Here is a 22,701-nt window from a genome sequence, read left to right as displayed (position 1 = left end):
CCTTTATTGTTGGAGGGCAGTGTGCTGCTGTGGGTTCAGATTAATAAGGGACCTTTGTCTTGCAGATGTTGAGCATATCCTTCTGTAAGCTTCAGTGAATGACTTGATAACTTGGAGCTCAGCCTCCAAATGCATGCAAACTCGATCATTATCTATATATTGAGCAACAAACATTCCGCTGGAAGAACTCAGCGGGTCGAGCTGCATTGTCGAGGAATGGAATTGTTGAAGTTTTGGGTAGAGTCCTGATGCAGGGTTTCAATTCCCTTCCTCCCACAGATGCTGCTTGACCCGCAGAGTTCCTCCAGTAGATTGTTTGTTGCTCCAGATTCCACCATCTGTAGCCTTCTGTCTCTGTCATCCATATATTACAGCTTAACTCCTGAGATTTGAGTGACCTTGTGTCTGGAGTGCAGTCAAAGTAGATTGAATGGTTTCTGATTAGTTGAGATCAGCTGCACTCCCACAGGAAACTTGTTGGAGGTGAATTGCAACATTACAAGACAGATTGAAAAAATTGGAAAGAGAAGCACTCAATATTTTGGGTGTATGACCCTTCACCAGAACTAGAAAAGAGAGAGACCTAAATAGGTTTTCATAAGAGGGAAGATGCGGGAGGGATGTGTAAAATATAGGAGTGTCTGTGATTGGATTAGCCGAAATGGATTAATGGTTAAGCTACTAGGCCTGTGTAGTGATTTGTTAATGGTAAGGTGGCAGGACTTGCCCAGCAGGCTAGACTTATGAGTGTAGGATGAGGAAAAAGAAATGGAAAATGCTGGAAAAACTAAGCAGGTGAGGCAGCATTTGTGACAAGAGAAACAAATAATGATTTGGATGAGGGGGCCTTCATCAGACCTGAGAAAGAGAGTAAAAAGTTTGGTTAGCAGCAAAATGTGGGTGAAACCGGGGGAATTTCTCTGATAGAATGAACACGTGGCAGGTGGAATAAGATGCTATGGTTTGTAATCTGTGGCTGATGTAGTTCTGACATACTGGGACATGTTCAGCAGGTCAGACTATACACAGAGAGGAAAAGAAAAAAAGATGACTGTGGTTTTGATATAGACGGGAAGAAAAAATATGCTATCTAAAGTTAGAGAATTTAATGCTAAGTCCAGAAGAGTGCAATGTTCCCAGATGAAATATGAGGTGTTTTTCCTTAAGCTTGCTTTGGGTCTTGTTGTGACAATGTAGGAGGCCTCAAAGAGTAGGATGATGAATTAAGATGGCAAGCAACTGGAAGCTCAGGGTGTTCACAAAGTGATCATCCACCCTGCACTTGGTTTCTCCAGTGGAAAGGAGGCCACATTGTGAACACAGAATGCTGTGCAGTAGATCGAAAGAAATGCAAATGAATCACTGCTTCACCTGTAAAGAATATTTGGATCCCTGGATGGTGGGAAGGGAAGAAGTGGAAGGATAGGTGTTGAACCTCCTGCTGTTGCATGGGGAAGTATTGTACAATAGGGAGTGGTGGGCAGCTACAGAAGAGCAGAGAAGGGTGTCACAAAGGGAGCGATCCCTACGAAATACCAAAGGAATGAGCTGCCTGAGGAAGTGCTTGAGGCAGGTACAATGGTATCATTTAAGAAGTACTTAAATAGGTACATGGAGTGGTGGGGCTCAGAGGGATGTGAGCTGAATGCGGAAATTGGGACTAGCTGGGTGGGCACTGTGGTCAGCATGGACTCGTTGGGCCAAAGGGCCTGTATCTGTGCTGCATTGCTCTATGACTCTGCTGAAAGGGGAGAAGGATATGTGTCTGGTTGTGGAATCTTGATGGAGGTGGAAGAAATTGTGAAGGATGATATGTTGAATGCTGAGGTTGATGGGGTCAAAGGCAAGAACCAGAGAGAGCTCTGTTCTTGTTCTGTTCAGGGGAAGAAGGGGTGAGAGCAGAGGTGCCAGAAAATAGATGAGATGCGGTCAAGGGCTGTGTCCACCATGGTAGAGGGGAAGCCATAGTTAAGAAAGAAGGAATGTTCCCAAAAGAGAATGGCCGCGGTTATTATTATAATTCATTTAATGCTGCAATATGTTACAAAAAACTGTGCAGGTCCTCCCCAGGTTATGAACACCCAACTTACCAGCCCATATGTACGAACAACGTTTAGGGAGACCAGCAGGGATGGATTTGCCAGCCACTGCATGCCTGCACACATCTTATCCTGGGTGGGAACAGAACATTTCTTTATCCCGACTCTCACCTTGAGCCTCAACAGTTGGGGGCTGGGTCGAGCCAAGCAGATCTGGGAGCGCTGAGCAGACTCATTCCCTCACTGAATCAGTGAGGCTGGCTGGCAGCTGCTCTCCCCACGCCTGCTCGCTCTCCCATCATGGCTGTGTCTGTGATCCTCTCCCACATGCTGTTTCTGTTCATTTCCGAATTATGAACAGTTCAGGTTACAAACAGTTCTCAGTGATAACCTGGGGACTGCATGTAATCTCTTATTTATTCTTCATTTATAATTTAGTTTGTGATTTGTTCCAAGTAAAAGCTCTTGTAAAGTTATTCAGTTTCCTAAATTACATGTCCTTAAATGGCAGCAATGATTATTTTTGATGCAGAGCCATGTTACCAAGTGGTTTTAATGAGGTAATACCCTGTTGTGTGTTCTTGTTTAAGTACTCAGTATAAGTTTCAGTCTGTAGGGGGCACACTCATGTTTCTGATTCTTTAACATTGGGAAAAACAATAAAGTCCAAGGCATTATTGGGAACTGAAATCTGCTAAGCACCTAATAGTGATCATTTTTCCTGGATCTTCATCTCATGTGTACCTTAACTGCTGGGAAGTCAGATTAGTTGGCATCATGTGTGTGATGGAGCACTTCTGATTTCCTTTCATTAACTGAAGTGAAGGAAAGTCATACAGGTTTCCTTCTAATCTGCTAATTTTCCACACTATGTGCAGGAAATCAGTATATCTGAGCACGGACCCAGGATATTCCTTTCTCATATACCCAGTACTCCAGAGTGCAGTACACTTGTGCTGAATCTGCACATTCACACATATTCAAACCCTATTCCCACGCCTCACTGCACTTTGAAGCTTCACTGGGACTGTAGGTACTTAACACTGTTTGCAACTTTCACAGCAAGAAAAGCTGGCAAGAAGATTCTGCAAGACTCCTCCTTTGTCACAGCACTTTGGCCTCAATTGTTCAGTCTGCAAATTCAGCCTGTTTGCTGCAAGTTATTCAAAAATATAAAGCAGTCACGGCATATCTATTAAGGGAGGCATTTCCTTTACTAGATGTTGATGTCTGATATATCAGTCCATGGCCACCACATTCTTCCTGGGCACTTTGTTCTATGTTGTGAATTTATTTGTGATGTTTACATTTCCATGACACTGACAAATGCCTAAACATCTACCCTTGTTCATAATGCATTGATCAATCTCTTCTCCCTAATGCAATCTTATTGGTCTGAGTTTGTCTTTATCATCGCCACCAGGAATTTCAAACTCAACAAGTTAATTTTGTGTTTCTGAATTTTGATTCCTCTGGAAACTTTAACCATGGAGGTGTCCGAATATATGGACACATGAATAAATCACATTAAAGTATGAGATTTTAAGATTAATTGAGTAGTTGTCTTCCAACCCAGAACCTGACTTCTCTCACTGTTGACCATAAGAGACTGTTGAACTAAGTTGGTTGTGCTTAATGGGATTCTTAGAGGAAATGAGTACAAAATAAAAATAATATATCTCTCTCACTGAATTTGCTGGTTTACTGAGAGGCTGCGTGACAGTTTTTATGGTATAATAGAGGATGCTGTTTGGAGGCTGGAGAACAATATATAGTTAGGGTTTGGTAATGAAAGCAATGCTGTACTAAGTCTGGCAGAGCTATATGCTGATACTGTGGAGCCCCAAAATGGTATGTTACTCCATTACCCAAAACTAATGTGGCTGGGAAGTACTATGATGAGATGGAAAAGCATTAATTAAATATTTGTGTCTATCCACGAGCCTTGTAATGAGTATGAGGCACGGTCCTAGTACAATCTGGAGTCACAAGATCATTAAAAATGTGCGAAAGACAGCAGTTTTTAAAGGGAGCCTTAATTACAGTAGCAGTTCATTCGCAATGCAGGACACAAACAGCCTAATAAAATGACTGCTGCTTTTATGCCACTGCTATTAAAGCTGAGTAATTGATTGTGCGTTGTGCACATTAAGAAATTGTGTTGCTGCTGAGTGAGGCTTACATTGAAGATAAATCAATTTGCTTCATAACATTGGTAGTGAGGCTCCCAATTTCAATTTTATTCATCAGAAAATGTCTTTCCTTAAGAAGATAGTCTAGCAGCGTATTACAATGAAAATATTACATATATGGGTTGCACAAAAACCAAAGCAAAGTTTGTCATCAACAAGTACTTTTTATTTACTATATTCATTCTCGGGGTGTGCATGCTGTTGGCATCGGGCATTTATTGCCTCCTTAATTGTCCTGAGAAGGGGGTCATCATCTCAAATCACTGCAATTGTTTAATCATTTTAAACATCTCATTAACTTGCCAAGTGACTGCTAAGGGCAACTTCAGGAGTCATCCAGTTTGCTTTCGAGACAGGTGTCCTGTGTATTGTTAAACTATGATAATCCGCCACCTGATTATTCAGAAACCTCAATGGTTTGGCATCTGGCTCACGTGATTCCATTTCCTGTACTCCCTTAATACTCACTGAACCCCTCTTCTCTTGCTCCCTTCAAACTTGCTGGGCCCCACTTCTCTTGCTTGCTTGAAACTCAGCAGAGCCACGTTTCCTGTGCTCCCTTGAAACTTACTGGGTCACTGAATTAAAAGTGTTTTGAGGTATTAGTAAGAATCACATCCAATAATCTGGGAAGTCTGCCAGTCCATCACCCATCACCAGGAACATCCCAAATGTGCCAGATTAAGAGTTTTGCTATAATCCATACCGGGTGAGGCTGACCATTTCTTTGTATCATCGTTGAATTCCACTTGGGTATTAACAACCATCTGACTTCTTGGTTGCTTTTAAAAGTACCAGCTTTTTGTTGCCAGAATCATCTTTTCAACTGACAAAGTTGGGCTGATGTTATCTGGGTTTTCCATGCAGAGATCTTGATTACTAATGCCTTTGCGTAATCATTACAGCATCCCACTGAAAATGGTAAAGATCTATTCCATACAGATCCTCACCAACAGAAGTAGCTGGGAATTTGTCCTCGTTAAGTGACTGTGGATGTGGAACAATAGCTGTTTGTGACTTTGTCATCCTAATGGCAGCACTATAAACTGGCATAAAATGAATGCACAGACATCTTTCTGAAAATGAAATTAGCTCAGAGTTTTGTGTTCCATTTAGTGTAATTTCATTCATCTTTCCCTTCTTTTGATATGACAGGCCAGTGATGGACCTTGAGTTTGGTGTCGGGTTAGCCCCGGGGCATGGCATACTGCCTTTGTGACATGACAAGTATTTGCCACTGTCACTTCCAGGTTTCGGCCATCTGCTGGCATTGCTTTCTGTCTTGTGTTCTTTGTACACATGTACAGTGGCATGCAAAAGTTTGGGCAACCCTGGTCAAAATTTCTGTTACTGTGAATAGCTAAGTGAGTAAAAGATGAACTGATTTCCAAAAGGCATAAAGTTAAAGATGACACATTTCTTTAATATTTTAAGCAAGATTACTTTTTTATTTCCATCTTTTACAATTTCAAAATAACAAAAAAGGAAAAGGGCCCGAAGCAAAAGTCTGGGCACCCTGCATGGTCAGTACTTAGTAACACCCCCTTTGGCAAGTATCACAGCTTGTAAACACTTTCTGTAGCCAGCTAAGAGTCTTTCAATTCTTGTTTGGGGGATTTTCGCCCATTCTTCCTTGCAAAAGACTTCTAGTTCTGTGAGATTCTTGGGCTGTCTTGCATGCACTGCTCTTTTGAGGTCTATCCACAGATTTTTGATGATATTTAGGTCGGGGGACTGTGAGGGCCATGGCAAAAACCTTCAGCTTGTGCCTCTTGAGATAGTCCATTGTGGATTTTGAGGTGTGTTTAGGATAGTTATCCTGTTGTAGAAGCCATCCTCTTTTCATCTTCAGCTTTTTTACAGACAGTGTGATGTTTGCTTCCAGAATTTGCTGGTATTTAATTGAATTCATTCTTCCCTCTACCAGTGAAATGTTCCCCATGCCACTGGCTGCAACACAAGCCCAAAGTATGATTGTGCAGGTGTCGCTGCACTGTAGAACAGTGCACCACCACTCCAGAGTCTGCTAAATCTTCCTGAAGATCTTTTGCAGTCAACCGTGGTTTTGATTTGCCTTTCTAGCAATCCTATGAGCAGTTCTCTCAGAAAGTTTTCTTGGTCTTCCAGACCTCAACTTGACCTCCACCGTTCCTGTTAACTGCCATTTCTTAATTACATAATGAACTGAGGAAACGGCTACCTGAAAATGCTTTGCTATCTTCTTATAGCCTTCTTCTGCTTTGTGGGCATCATTTATTTTAATTTTCAGCGTGCTAGGCAGCTGCTTAGAGGAGCCCATGGCTGCTGATTGTTGGGACAAGGTTTGAGGAGTCAGGGTATTTATAAAGCTTTGAAATTTGCATCACCTGGCCTTTCCTAATGATGACTGTGAACAAGCCATAGCCCGAACAAGCTGATGAAGGTCTGAGACCTTGGTAAAAGTTATCTGAGAGCTTAAATCTCTTGGGGTGCCCAAACTTTTGCATGGTGTTCCTTTCCTTTTTTCACTCTAAAGTTGTACAAAACAAAAATAATACACTAATCTTGCTTAAAATGTTGAAATGAATGTTTCATCTTTAACTTTATGACTTTTGGAGATCAGTTCATCTTCTACTCACTTAACTATTCACAGTAACAGAAATTTTGACCAGGGGTGCCCAAACTTTTGCATGCCACTGTACCTGTTTGTGTTGTGCATTCCCTTCTGATCACATCCCATTGAACTGTTGTGGCAAACTAGCCTTAACAGTCAGTCCAATACGTAATATTCAGTATAGTATTTATAATGAGTGCTACAAAATATCAACACTTCAACAGGTTTTTTTTTGCAAGCACAAGAGAATTGTTAGATGAGAACTTTCTTAATGCAGACTGAATGCAGGAAACATTTAAGATGTGGGTTAGCATTAGCTTTCTAGCATCTGTTGTGTGGAAAAAAGGGGCTTTTTTTGTGATTTTCTGAATCATTATCTGATTGGTAGAACAACATGTTCCTTCAGAAGATGTATTGACAGCAGGTGACTTGCTGTCAAGCCTACAAATATAGTTGCTGAAAGAGTCAAGAAATAAGACTTTTTCCAAAAATTATCGTTACTATTGTTTAATTGTTAATTTTGGTTAAAGTACAAATATTTATTCAAGAATTCATTGTCTTTGTTATGAGTGGTGAGCTGTCTTAATGTTTGGTAGGGAGAAGTGTTCTTGCAGCCTCTTCAGGTTGTGCTGCCATTTTTTTCAGGTTGAGGTAACAGTTCAAAATTGAGAGATTTCTCAACATTTTGTTTTAGAAAATAACTTCATAATTGATATCCAATTAAGTTTTATTTGCTTAATATATTATGTATATTTAACATCTACAGGGGCAACTGCAGAGGATTACTTCCCTTTGCATTCATTTTATGCACTTAATTGACATTCATGAGGACACAATCTATGGGAAAGCTCTGAACATTTTACTGATATGTGGGGTGGGCTATGGTAGGGGTAGTGGCAGTAGATACTGAGGCTACAGAGTCTGGGAGCCCTTTATCTTGGTAGAGAATGTTTCTCCTTCCCCAGGTGGAAATCCGCTAAAGTAACACTCAGAAACTTTTCTGGCTAGTCGGTATTATCTACATGATTTTGCTGTCTGAATGTAGTCATTGTAGAGCTTAGCCTTGGCTTTATGCATTATCAGCAACATAAAGTAACTGTACTACTGCCTTTAGCAGGAGTGTGATTTGCCATCATTAAAATTACATGAGCCATGTATATCAGAATCAGGTTTATTATCACTGGCATATGTTGTGAAGTTTATTGTTTTGTGGCAGCAGTACAGTGCAAGACATTAAAAATTGCTATAAGTTACAAAAATAAATAGTGCAAAAGAGGAATAACGAGGTAGTGGTCAAGGACCATTCAGAAATCTGATGGCAGAGAGGAAGAAGCTGTTCCTGAAATGTTGAGTGTCATTCTTCAGGCTCCTGTAGCTCCTCCCCAATGGTAGTAACGTGAAGAGGACATGTCCCGGATGGTGAGGATCATTAATGATGGATGCCACCTTTTTAAAGCAACGCCTCTTGAAGATGTCCTCGGTGGGGAGGGTTGTGCCCATGATGGACCTGGCTGAGTCTACAGTCCTCTGCAGCCTCTTTCGATTCTTCACATTGGAGCCTCCATACCAGGCAGTGATGCAACCAGTCAGAATGCTCTCCAATGTACATCTGTAGAAATTTGCAAGAGTCTTTGATGACATGCCAAATCTCCTCCAACTCCTAACAAAGTAGAGCCGCTGGCATACCTTCTTCGTGATTGCATCAATATGTTGGGCCCAAGATAGATCCTCTGAGATGTTGACACCCAGGAACTTGCTGCTCACCCTTTCCACCACAGACCCCTCAATGAGGATTGGTGTGTGTCCTCCCGACTTCCCCTTCCTGAAGTCCACAATCAGTTCTTTCGTCTTGCTGACATTGACTGTGAGGTGGTTGTTGCGACACCACCTAACCAGCTGATCTATCTCACTCCTGTACGCCTCCCTGTCACCATCTGAGATTCTACCAACAACAGTGGTGTCATCAGCAAATTTATAAGATGGCATCTGAGCTGTGCTTTGCCCCACAGTCACGAGTATAGGGAGTAGAGCAGTTGGCTAAGCACGCATCCTTGATAGCGAGGAGGAGATGTTATTACTGATCTGTACTGACTGTGGTCTCCCTACAAGGACGTGGAGGATCCAGTTGCAGAGGGAGGTACAGAGGCCCTGGTTTTGAGGCTTAGTTATTAGTTCTGAGGGAATTATGGTGTTGAACACCAAGCTGTAATCGATAAACAGCAGCCTGACATATGTTTTGCTGTTGTCTAGGTGTTCCAAAGCGGAGTGGAGTGCCAGTGAGACTGTGTCCACTGTGGACCTGTTGTGGCAGTAGGCAAATTGCAGCAGGTCCAGGTCCTTCCTCAAGCAGGAGTTAATTCTAGCCATGACCAACCTCTCAAAACGTTTCATCACAGTAGATGTGAGTGCTACTGGACAATAGTTGTTGAGGCAGCTCACCCTGCTCTTCTTGGGCACTGCTATGATTGATGCCCTTTTTGAATCAAGTGGGGACCTCTTACTGCAGCAGTGAGAGGTTGAAGATGTCCTTGAACAGCAGCCAGTTGGTTGGCACAGATTTTCAGTACCCTGCCAGGTACACCGTAGGGGCCTGATACCTTGTGAGGGTTCACCCTCTTGAAGGACGTTCTGACGTCAGCCTCTGGTATTGGTATTGATATTGGTTTCTTATTGTCACTTGTACCGAGCTACAGTGAAAAGCTTGTCTTACAAACCAATCGTACAGGTCAATTCATTACACAGTGCAGTTACATTGAGTTAATACAGAGCGCATTGATGTAGTACAGGTAAAAAAAACAGTAACAGTACAGAGTAAAGTGTCACAGCTACAGAGAGTGCAGTGCAATAAGGTGCAAGGTCACAACAAGGTAGATCGTGAGGTCAGAGTCCATCTCGTTGTATAAGGGAACCGTTCAATAGTTTTATCACAGTGGGGTAGAAGCTGTCCTTAAGTCTGGTGGTACGTGCCCTCAGGCTCCTGTATCTTCTACCCGATGGAAGAGGAGAGAAGAGAGAATGTCCCAGGTGGGTGGCATCTTTGATGCTGCTGGCTGCTACACCAAGACAATGAGAGGTAAAGACAGAGTCCAAGGAGGGGAGGCTGGTGTCCGTGATGCGCTGGGCTGTGTCCACAACTCTCTGTAGCTTCTTGTGGCCTTGGGCAGAGCAGTTGCCGTACCAAGCTGTGATACATCCAGATAGGATGCTTTCTATGGTGCATCAGTAAAAGTTGGTGAGAGTCAAAGGGGACAAACCAAACTTCTTTAGCCTCCTGAGGAAGTAGAGGCACTGGTGAGCTTTCTTGGCCATGGCATCTATGTGATTTGACCAGGACAGGCTGTTGGTGATGTTCACTCCCAGGAACTTGAAGCTCTCAACCCTCTCGACCTCAGCACCACTGATGTAGACAGGTGCATGTACACCGCCCTCTTTCCTGAAGTCAATGACCAGCTCTTTAGTTTTGTCGACATTGAGGGAAAGGTTGTTGTCATGACACCATTCCACTAAGCCCTCTATCTCCTTCCTGTACTCCAACTCATCGCTGTTTGAGATACGGCCTACAACGGTGGTATCATCTGCAAACTTGTAGATGGAGTTAGAGCAGAATCTGGCCACACAGTCGTGAGTGTATAGGGAGTAGAGGGCTGAGGACGCAGCCTTGTGGGGCACCAGTGTTGAGAATAATTGTGCCGGAGGTATTGCTGCCTATCCTCACTGATTATGGTCTGTTTGTTAGAAAGTCAAGGATCCAGTTACAGAGGGAGGTGTTGAGTCCTAGGTCTCGGAGTTTGGTGACAAGCTTGCTTGGAATTATTGTATTGAAGGCAGAGCTGTAGTCAATAAACAATAGTCTAACATATGTGTCTTTACTGTCCAGATGCTCCAGAGCTGAGTGTAGGGCCAGGGAGATGGAATTTGCTGTAGACCTGTTTCGCCGATAGGCAAATTGCAGTGGGTCCAGGTTGTCTGGTAGGCTGGAGTTGATGCGTGCCATAACCAGCCTCTCAAAGCACTTCGTGGTGGTGGATGTCAGAGCCACTGGTCAGTAGTCGTTGAGGCATGTTACCTTGCTTTTCTTTGGTACCGGGATGATAGTGGCCTTCTTAAAACAGGAGGGAACCTGAGATTGAACCAGGAAGAAGTTAAATATGTCTGCAGATACCCCCACCAGCTGATCAGCACAAGATCTGAGCACGCACCCCAGGACACCATCTGGGCCAGGTGCTTTCCTAGTGTTCACTCTCCGGAAGACTGATCTTACGTCCTCCACTGTGATCACAGGTTCAGCTGCATCGGTGGCTGTCAGGGTGGATGGTGACAATCCACTTCCCTTTTGTTCAAAATGTGCATAGAATGTGTTAAGTTCATCAGGAAGGGATGCACTGTTGTTAGCTATGCAGCCCGTCTTCATCTTGTAGCCTGTTATGGCATGTAAGCCCTCCCATAACTGGTGGCTGGTCAGGGACTCTATTTTGAGTTGGTATTGCCTCTTGGCATCCCTGATAGCTTTTCGAAGGTCATACCTCGATTTCTTGTACAAATCAGGATTACCAGATTTGTGTGCAGCAGTCCTCTCCTTCAGTAGGGAGTGGATCTCCCGGTTCATCCATGGTTTCCTGTTTGGGAACACCCGTATTGCCTTCTTTGGTACACAGTTTTCCACACACTTGCTGATAAAGTCTGTGATGGTGGTGACATACTCATCAAGGCTGGCAGCTGAGTCTTTGAACATGGACTAGTCCACTGTCTCAAAGCAGTCACGTAGGAGCTCATCTGCTTCCTCAGACCAGCACTGCACGACTCTCCATACCGGATCCTCCCGTTTCAGTTTCTGTTTGTATGCAGGAAGGAGGAGCACAGCCTGGTGGTCTGATTTCCCAAAGGGAAGACAAGGGGTGGCTTGAAAGGCATCTTTGATGGTTGTATAGCAGTGATCAAAAGTGTTGGCGCCCCTGGTGGAGCAGGAGATGTGCTGATAGCATTTTGGTAACATATTCTTGAGGTTGGCCTGATTGAAGTCTCCTGCGATGATGAAGAGGGTCTCAGGGTATCCTGTCTCAAGGTTGTTGACCACGGAGTATAGCTCATTGAATGCAGGCTTCATGTCCGTCTGTGGTGGGAGACAGAGACAGAGATCACAGAGTTGCCAGATTCAGTGGGGATTCGCACAGGTGTAGTGTTATTCCCCCTTTCAAAGCGTGCATAAAGGATGTTGATTTCATGAGAGAGTGAAGCATCACTGCCACGTATGTGGTAGACTGGAGCCAGAGCCCTGAAAGTTAAACCTTTCCAATTGTCATTCTTGCTGAATAAGTTTAATAACCAACATGCAATCTTCCATATATGGAGTCTAGTATAATACATCTTTTCAATCTATCATTGCTGTCACCTCTAAAAGGGACATGTACGATACAAAAATACCTCTAAGTCCTGCATCGTTGTCTTCATCTATGGCATGATTTTTTTCTAAACTGTATTGAACACAGCGCTGTATTTGAAAGAAAATGTTCCTGCCTTTACCTCTTCGTCTGGCAGCTCATTTCATCAGCTCACCATCCTCTGTGTGAAAACTTGTCCCTCAAGTCCTCTTTAGATCTTTCCCCTCTCACCATAAATCTATGCTACCTTGTTTTAGACTCTACCCTGGGGAAAAGAAACTAACCATCCACCTTATCCATGCCCCTCATGATTTTATAAAACTCGATAAGGTCACCCCTCAGCCTTCTTCACTCCAGGGAAAACAGTCAAGTCTATCCAGTTTCTCCATTTAATTCAAACTCTTCAGTCCTGGCAACATCCTTCTGAATCTTTTCCATATCCTATCTAGCTTAATCACATTCTTCCTATGGTATGGCGACCACAATGGCAGACAGTATTTCAGGTGCAGTCTCACCAATATTTCGGACAGCTGTAACATGACATCACAACTCTTGTACTGAATGCCCTGTTTGATTAAGGCAAGTGTGATATACGCCATCTTCACCACCCTGTCTACCTGTATCGCCACTTTCGGGGAACTCTACTTGTAGAGAGCCTTAGGGGTACAACACTTCCCAGAGCCCTGCCATAGAACACTACATCACATTCTGCTAGTCCCATTGACCTGCACCCAGTCCATAACCCTCCAGACCTCTCCCATCCATGTATCTATCCAATTAAAACTTAAGAGTGAGCCCGCATTTACCACGTCAGATGGCAGCCCATTCCACACTCACACCACTCTCTGGGTGAAGAAGTTCCCCCTAAACCTTTCCCCTTTCACCCTAAAGCCATGTCCTCTCATACTTATCTCTGCTAATCTAGGTGGAAAGAGCCTACTCGCATTTACTCTGTCTATACCCCTCATAGTTTTGTAAACCTCTATCAAATCTCCCCTCGTTCTTCTACGCTCCAAGGAATAAAGACCTAACCTGTTCAATCTTTCCCTGTAACTCAACTCCTGAAGACCCGGCAACATTCTAGTAAATCTTCTCTGCATTTTTTCAATCTTACTGATATCCTTCCTATAGTTAGGTGACCAGAACTGCACACACAACTCCAAATTTGGCCTCACCAATGTCTTATACAACCTCACCATAACATCCCATCATCAATGTCTTATACAACCTCACCATAACATGCCATTCACTGTGTATGTCCTACCCTGGTTTAGCTTCCCAAAATGCATCAGTTTGCACTTGTCTGAGTTAAATTCCATCTGCCATTCCTTTGCCTACTTTCCCAATTTGTCTAGATCTTGTTTTAACCTTAGACAGCAGCCTTCACTGTCCAGCACTCCACTAATTTTGGTGTCATCTACAAATTTACTAACCATGTCACCCATATTCTCATCCAAATCATTAATATATATGACAAAATAACAAGGGACCCACCACTGGTCACAGGCCTCTAATTTGAAAACTGACCCTCCACTGCCACCCTCTGACTCCTTCCACCAAGTCAATTTTGGATCCAGTTGACTAGCTCACCCTGGATCATGTGATCTAACCTTCTGGACCAGCCTACCAAGCAATACCTTATCAAAGGCCTTGCTAAAGTCCATGTAGACAACAACCGCCACCCTGCCCTTGTCAATCCTCTTGGTCATCTCTTCAAAACAAAACTCAGTCAAATTTGTCCAATGTGATTTTCCATCCACAAAGCCATGCTGACTCTCTCTAATCAGTCCTTGCCTTTCCAAATGCAGATAGATCCCGTCTTTCAGAATCTCCTCCAGTAATCTTTGCATCACTGATGTTAGGCTCACCGGCCTGTGGTTCCCTGGCTTGTCCTTGTAGCCCTTCTAGAGACATGAGAGAGGAGCTGGCCAAAGTTGATTCGAAGGGGACCCTAGCAGCAATGGCAGGAGTTTCTGGGAATAATTTGGAGGACACAGGATCATTTCATCTCAACAAAGGAGAAGCATTCTAAAGGGAGGATGAGGCAACCATGGCTGACAAGGGAAGTCAAAAACAGCATAAAAGCAAAAATTAGCAGGAAGCTAGAGGATTGGGAAGCTTTTAAAAACCAAGAGAAGGCAATTAAAAAGGCAATAAGGGGAGAAAAGAGGAAATATGAAGGTAAGCTAGTCAATGATATGAAAGAGGATACCAAAAGAGATGGCCAACATGGCTTTTTCAAGGACTGATCCTCTTTGACCAATTTGATTGAATACTTTGAAGCAGTAACAAGGTGTACCAGTGAGGGCAGGGCAGTAGATGGACTTTAGTAAAGCCTTTGACAAGTTCCCACATTGGAGACTGGTTGAAGTGCTTAGGGCCTGTGGGATCCAGGGCAAGTTGGCACACTGGATTCAAAATTGGCTTGGCAAAAGGATACAGAGGACAATGATAGTGAGTTGATTTTTTTTTATTGAATGCCTGTGACTAGTGGTGTCCCACAAAGATTAGTGCTGAGAATCTTGCTGTTTGTAATATATGCAAATGATTTGGGTGTGGATGTGGGAGGCAAGATCAGTGAGTTCACATATGAGACGAAGATTGGCAGAGTTGTTGATAGTGTGGAAGTTAGTCTTAGCTGTAGAGAGATCGACGGTTTGGTGAAATAGGCTGAAAAATAGCAGATGAAATTTAGTCCAGACAAACATGAAGTGATGTATTTTGGGAACACTAATGAGGTTAGGACAAGCATCTTGAATGGTAGGGTCTTGAGGAACAGAGGGACCTTGGAGTACAAGTCTAAGGTGGTAACACAAATACCGTGGTTAGGAAAGCATACAGGGTACTGACTTTCATTAGTTGGGACATTGAATGCAGAAATAGGGAGGTTATGCTCTAACTTCAAACTCCTTACAGACAGCAGCAGAATTGAACCCAGGTCGCTGATTGCTACCCCATATCAGAGGTAGATAAAACTCGAGGATAGAGGTTGAAGAGGGAAGAGATTTAGAGGGGATCTGAGGGGGACCTTCTTCACACAGAGTGATAAGTACCTGGACTGCATTGCCTATGTGAGTGGTTGAAGCTGGGTCACTGACAGCATTTTAGTGTCCAGATGAGCACTTGAATTGCTTAGGTAGAGAGGGCTATGGACCATGTGCTAGGCAACAGGATTAATATGGAAGGGTGCCCACTGGTCGGTGTGGACAAGTTGGATCAAATGGCCTGTTTCTATACTGCGCGATTTGATGAGATCAAAGTTTGCTGGTTCATGAGATGTGGAAAGTAAATTTTCTGGTAAAGCATGCAGTTAGGAAAGCAAAGTGTACATAATATCAAAGAAATATATGCCACAGAGGGGAAGCCATTTGTCCCATTGTGTCCACTTCCCATTTCCAAATTCTGTTGCCTTGTTGGGCACTCTGAGAGCTATAAACTACAAGTTTCATTTAAAGGTGATGACAATTTCTGCCTTCAGTATCCTCTCAGGCAGTGAGTTTCTGATCACTAGCACTCTGTGCTTCCTCAGCTCTGCTCTCTTTACCAAAAAACTTAAATATGTGTCCTTAGTTATTGATGTTTCTGCTCAGAGAAATAGGTTCTTCCTGTTCATTGTGCCTACACCTTTTGTAATTTTATACAACTCTGTTAGGTCTCCCCTTCGGTCTCCTTTGCTTGAAAGCAAGCAAGCCCCTCCTGGTCTTTCCTCAACACTGGCAAGGTCCTCATAAATCTCCTTTGCACTCTCTCTCTCCTGGAATCACAATCTGTAGTATAGTGACCAGAAATGAACGCAGCACTGTAGCTGCAGTCTTATGAGTGTTTTAAACAATTCTAGCATGTCATCTTTGTTCTTGTATTCTGTGCCTCAGCTGATAAAAGGCAGGTATGGTGAGTACTGTCTTAACTACCATAGCTACATTTCCTGCTGCGTTCTGTGCTGTTTTCATGTACACTCCAAGGTTCCTTCTTTTGCACTGCAATTCTTAGAACATATTATTTATCATCTTTTCCCAACCCAAATGCATTACATTTCTCCAGTTTAAATTACATTTTTTCCTTTTGCCTTGCTAACTTATTTATATATACTCTCATGCAGCCAACAGTCAAGCTCACTAGCAACCACACAGCTAATTTTGGTATCATCTGTAAACTACATCATCATGATTACAGATATATACCACAAATAGCAAGGGACTAACAAGGGACTAATGCTGAGACCTGCATCACTGCAATGCGCAGAGTCCTGTAGTTACTAAAACTTCCATCAACCATTAATTACCTTTCTAGGTCTTTATTGGAAAATGGTAGGATACAAATGTACTGGCAAGATTTGCACAGGGGTTTCATGAGCCATATTTGGAGTACTGTGTGCAGTTCTGGATGTTCTTTCCCAGAGCTGGATATATTTACCTTGGAGTCATTGTGGCATATGCATTAGATTGATTCCTGTGATGAGGGTTTACACTCTCAACAGAGATAATTTATAGAGTTGAGAAAATGAGAGGATATTGGGAGGGATGCTGAAAAGCTGTTAGCTTCAGCAGAAGGGGGACATATTTTCAAAAGAGATAATTGGCTGTTTCAGAGGAAAAAAATCTTTCTTGAGACGGTTGTAAATCTTTGGAATGCTTTACTAAAGTGGACTGTGTTTGCACAATCACTGAATATATTCAAGATCCAGATAGGTTTTCGGACACAAAAGGAATAAGAGGCTATGGAAATGGGCAGGGGTGTGGATGAGGCAGAGGATTGGCCTTGATTTTACTAAATAATGGAGCAAGCTTTCTAAATCTATTTGTCATGCTTTGGGTTGCAGTTTTGTTCTGCGAAGGTTGACATTAAGTAATACAACAGATTAGGGAATGCACTCAAATACATCATGGTCCATATATCTATTTTACACCAAATGCTGTATGTACCAACTCCTGGTAGACCTGTGCGTGGGTGATCTCAGAAATAGAGGTTCCCCCAGTTTCCTACAAGTTACAGAGGGAACCAGCAAGCTGGAATTGACCCCTTTCACTGATGCATGCCAAGTAAATGGCCAACTGTGGTCAACAGTAAGCAAACTTTGGCTAATAATCATCCAAGTAAACCACTAGAAATTTGCAGATTGAACTTGACTTTAGTGAAGTTTGTAAGTTCCACTGAGTAGCAACAGGAAAATGATTCAATGTTTATTAGAATTTGAAACACTTTTACTACTGTAATTATTGATGTAGACATCATAGTAATGTGTGAAAAGGAAGAATATAAAAGGATATGGAAAAACAACTTGCAAATTGAATTGGATACCCAGTGCCAGTTGGAAAAAAAAGTACCATTGTGCATATAATGGGACAAGTAGCACCCATCAGTGCTACAAGTTCTATAATTCTATTGCTGACAATAAACCTTCTTTCTTTTGCAGGGAAGCCAATTCAAATCAAGCCCAGATTTTGACTGACATCTCTAACCGTCCCCTCAAGAAACCATCTCAACACCAACTAGTGATTGGAAATCAGTGAGAGACTCCTTTGGGACAATTTTACTTTTAATGAAATTGTACTATACAACATTTAGGCTTGCAACTCTTACTATTGTTTGGCACAAAAATTTTCTGTAGAATTTTTTTTCTTTTTCAAGTGAATCCTCTGTAATGAGGACCCACAAAGGCCTTCAGGAATGCCACATTTGCAAATGAATCATCATCATCTGCCATCCTGGGGCAATGAAAGTCATCTTATTCAAGCAAAGATTCTAGTATAAATAGCCACATGGACTCTAAACATCTGAAATGTGTTTGAAGTTTATTTTTCTGTCCCATTCCACTAAAATATCATGTAAGAACTGTGGAAACTGCCTCCAGTTCCATTAATTTTACAATTTTGATTCTTACTACTTTGCATGTTATACCTTTGGTAGTGGGAGTTTTATTTGGTTGGGTGTGCTGTAGTCAGAGCTTTGCTCCACATCAAGCCCCTATTGTGCTATGACTTGGAAGGCCTTTGAGCTTACAATGGATGCACAGATGGAAAACTCTTCTTTTCCCCAGTATAAACATCCCATTACCTTGATGAATGCTAAATTGCCAAAATAATAGTGCAAACCCAAGCCATTTCAACCTACTCTCTGAATTTGGGGATTAGTTTGCAACTATGAACTCCTTTCCCTGAAACCATGTCGATGCATTATTTTATCTGTTTATTACATTTTTAATTATAGTAATGGTGATAGTTAATGAAGAGTGCAATTTTGTTTGATAGGTAACAATTTCATAAAAGTTATTAACTTTTTTTAAACTCAAATCTGCCATTGTTCTAAGCCTTAAAGGCTGTGTTGCACGAGACTATGCACTGCCTACACATCCAATGTATTAGAATGGTCAACAGTGACATGACAGATCAAAGAGAAGCAGAAGATCCCTGGGTGAGTTGCATTTGGGAAATCCCAGGCATCTTCTAGCAGATGTAGACTAGATGCCTTTAATACAATTCCACACCCAAACAGGCTGCCATATGTTAGGCATGGCAGACAAAGGAAAAAGCAGAATATTAGAGAAAGGAGGAATTCAAAGAGGAAAAAGCTTTTCTAGGTGTTAGGTTAGAAATGGCCAATTTTATCCATAAGAGAAATGATATGCATTTATATTTTTATTCTTGCAATCCATAAGAACTGTCCACTAAAAATTCTGCAATTTAAAGACATTTTAGTACTATGATGGAGTTCCTAATTGTGCCCATTTGGCATGTGCATTGTGATGCCAATAAGTAAACCTAGGTTGGCAGGTAATAACTTAAACTTATTCAAGTGGATTTCTGGTGCTCTGGACACATTGTAAACGATTTGCTGCCTGTGCCCTGGCTGGAGCATTGAGCACTAACAGCTGTTCTCTAGTGAGCAGTTTTTGATGGAAAGAGGAGCACAGATAGGGAGCGAGGGAGGAACACAACCAGGAAAATTTTAAAATGTATGTTTATGTAATTGATATGGAATTAATGTAGCCTGCACCTTAACTCTATTCCAAACAGCAGAGCATCTGTAAATCCTAGGGTACTTATTCCCTTATTATTGGCCTAAGGCGTGGAGCAAGGTGGGCCTTTTGCACAAGCTCCTGAATCTCTGCTAGGTTTTGAGGGTCAGGTTTCTGCACCTAATTTTATATGGAGTGGGTGACCATAGTGCTTCAGCATAAATCTTGGTTGTATTGTTGTTTAGGGAAGAGAAAGTGATGTTAGGAGCAAAGATCACATGTATGCAAAGACATTCACATTGACATCACCAAGAGGACTATGTAACATTAACTTCTGTACACAATGTTATGTGTCTCATCGATAAAAGGATTCTTTGTTATTTATTGACTGAATATGGCTTTCCTGGAGAATTTATTTCTATTTAATTCTTATTAAATGTTATATTTTTCTTTCTGTTTACAAATGTATTTTCGTGACTTATTGTTCCCTCCAAAATTTTTCAAAAAGTCTACTTGTTTCAAGTGTCATCCATTCTACCTGCCAAGGGAGTTATCTGCCGTAATCCTGGTAGCGGTGTACATTCCACCCCTAGCAAACGACAAGCTGCCACTGGGGAAGCTGAGCACCGTGATCAACAGTCACGAGACAGTGCACCCTGATGCCTTCCCGATCATTGCAGGGGACTTCTACTGGGCTAACTTGAAGAAGTTCCTGACCAATTACCACCAACACGTCACCTGCAAAACCAGAGGAGCCAACACACTGTATCTCTGTAACACCACCATCAAGAATGCCTACCATGCCATCCCGCGTCCGCACTTTAGCAAGTCTGATCATCTGGCTGTACTTCTACTCCCAGCATCTAGACAGAGACTGAGGGCCGCAGCACCAGTCGTGAGGACTGCGAAGATATGATCAAGAGAAGCAGAGGACAGTTTACAGGACTGTTTGAATTGGTGGACAGGACCATATTCAGGGATTCATCCTCTGATCTGAATGAATATGCCACAGCTGTCACTGACTTCATCAAGACTTCCGTGGACGGGTGTGTGCCTTTGAAAACATACCAAGTTTTCCCAAACCAGAAGCCCTGGATGAATGAAGAGATTCGCAGTCTGCTAAGGGCGAGATCTGTGGTATTCAAGTCCGGCGATCCAGAATCCTACAAGAAGTCCAGCTACGACCTACGGAAGGTCATCGTGAGAGCGAAAAGGCAATTCCATATGAAGTTAGAGAGACAATTGGACACACGACAGCTGTGGCAGTGTTTGCATGCCATTACTTTCTATAAAGCGAAACCTAACTAAATGGCAGTAATGATTCAATCCTCAATGAGCTCAACACCTTTTATGCACACTTCAAAAAGGAGAATAACACTACGCCTGTGTGAATCCCCACAGCATCCGACGACCCAGTGATCTCTGTCTCAGAGGTTGATGTCCAAACATCTTTCAAGAGGGTGAACCCTCACAAGGCGTCAGGCCCCGACAGTGTACCTTGCTGGGTATTGAAAACCTGTGCCGACCAACTGGATGGAGTATTCAAGGATATCTTCAACCTTTCATTGCTGCAGTCTGAGGTTCCCACCTGCTTCAAGAGGGCAGCAATCATTCCAGTACCCAAGAAGAGCAGGGTGAGCTGCCTCAATGACTGTCAGCCGCTAGCACTCACATCCACTGTGATGAAATGCTTTGAGAGGTTGGTTATAGTTAGAATTAACTCCTGCCTGAACAAGGACCTGAACCCACTGCAATTCGCCTACCACCACAACAGGTCTACAGCAGGCACAATCTCACTGGTTCTTCACTCTGCTTTGGAGTACCTAGATAACTGCAAGACATACATCAGGCTACTGTTTATCAATTACAGCTTGGCGTTCAACACTATAATTCCCTCAGAACTAATAACCAAGCCTCAAAACCAGGGCCTCTGTACCTCCCTCTGCAACTAGGTCCTCCATTTCCTTGTAGGGAGACCACAGTCAGTACAGATCAGTAATAACATCTGCTTGCTATCAAGGATGTCTACTTAGCCCACTGCTCTACACTCATGACTGTGTGGCTAAGTACAGCTCAAAGGCCATCTATAAATTTGCTGATGACACTACTTTTGTTGGTAGAATCTCAGACGGCAATGAGGAGGCTTGCAGGAGTGAGATAAATCGGCTGGTTGAGTGGTGTCGCAACAACAACAACCTCGCAGTCAATGTCAGCAAGACAAAAGAACTGATTGTGGACTTCAGAAAGGGGAAGTCAGGAGAACACACACCAATCCTCATTGAGGGGTCATCAGTGAAAAGGGTAAGCAGCTTCAAGTTCCTGGGCGCCAACATCTCAGAAGATCTATCCTGGGCCCAACACATTGATGCAATCATGAAGAAGGCACACCAGTGGCTCTACTTCATTAGGAGTTTGAGGAGGTTTGGCATGTCACCAAAGACTCTTACAAATCTCTATAGATATACGGTGGAGCGTATCCCGACTGGTTGCATCAGAGCCTGGTATGGAGGCTCCAATGTGTAGGATAGCAAGAGGCTGCAGAGGGTTGTAGACTCAGCCAGCTCCATTACAGACACAACCCTCCTCACCATTGAGGACATCTTCAAGAGGCGGTGCCCCAAGAAGGCAGCATCTATCATTAAGGACCCTCACCATCCGGAACATGCCCTCTTCTCATTACTACTATCAGGGAGGAGGTACAGGAGCCTGAAGACCCACACTCAACAATTCAGGAACAGCTTCTTCACCTCTGCCATCAGGTTTCTGAACAGTCCATGAACCCATGAACACTACCTCATTATTCCGTTTTTGTCTGCACTATTTATTTATTTTTGTAACATAGATTTTATGTCTTGCACTGTACTGCTGCTGCAAAACAACAAATTTCACATCCTGTGTCAGTGATAATAAACCTGATTCTGATTTTCAAAGCAAACTATTCAGTTGAGCGTCTGTATGTTCTGCAGGAGTTTCTAATCCTATCTAAATGCATTTCTGAGCCAGATACAAAATCCAGCCAGTACATATTAACTACATTGTATAGAATTCTAATGGTCAAAGAACATTAAAAGCAATAATTAGTAATAAATGGAAGTTATAATAAAAGAATGCACATGTATTTACCTGATATTTTTTACATCTTCAAAGCAATTTCCAGGTGACAAATTTCATATGTGTTCACCTTTATTATACAGACAAATACAGAGCTAGTCTTCACACAGCAAATTCGATTGCAAGTTAATATTATTGATGATACTAGTTAAAGGGTGAATACTTGGGAAGGGGCTGTACTTGACTACTTACCCTTTCTTATTCCCTAAGATCTAGTACAGCCCCTTCTCTAGGAGGACTCAATGAACTACTTTAAAAACCCATCTTGAATGCATTTTACAAATTCCACCCCATCTAAGCCCCTTGCACTAAGGTATTTCCAGTTAATATTGGGAAAATTAAAATCCCCCACTACTACAACCCTATTGTTTTGCACCCTACTGCAATTTGCCTACATATCTGTTCCTTTATTTCCCACTGACTATTGGGATGC

At 42.6% G+C, this 22,701-nt stretch overlaps 1 protein-coding gene across 2 annotated transcripts in view; it reads left to right on the top strand.

The window, feature by feature from the left end:
- The window catches only part of zc3h3 (zinc finger CCCH-type containing 3), a 205,114-nt gene extending 183,022 nt beyond the window's left edge, over nucleotides 1-22,092 (top strand). For both annotated transcript variants that reach the window (XM_052023588.1, XM_052023589.1), the window contains exon 12: nucleotides 17,616-22,092. In XM_052023588.1, the coding sequence (XP_051879548.1) occupies nucleotides 17,616-17,647 (32 nt within the window). In that variant the 3' untranslated portion in view covers nucleotides 17,648-22,092. The remainder of the gene's footprint in view (nucleotides 1-17,615) is intronic.
- Nucleotides 22,093-22,701: the final 609 nt, after the last annotated feature.

Source organism: Pristis pectinata, chromosome 9 (assembly GCF_009764475.1).
Source record: "Pristis pectinata isolate sPriPec2 chromosome 9, sPriPec2.1.pri, whole genome shotgun sequence".
Classification (NCBI taxonomy): domain Eukaryota; kingdom Metazoa; phylum Chordata; class Chondrichthyes; order Rhinopristiformes; family Pristidae; genus Pristis; species Pristis pectinata.
Note: the sequence above shows the minus strand (reverse complement) of the source record. Positions and strands in the feature narration are given on the sequence as shown.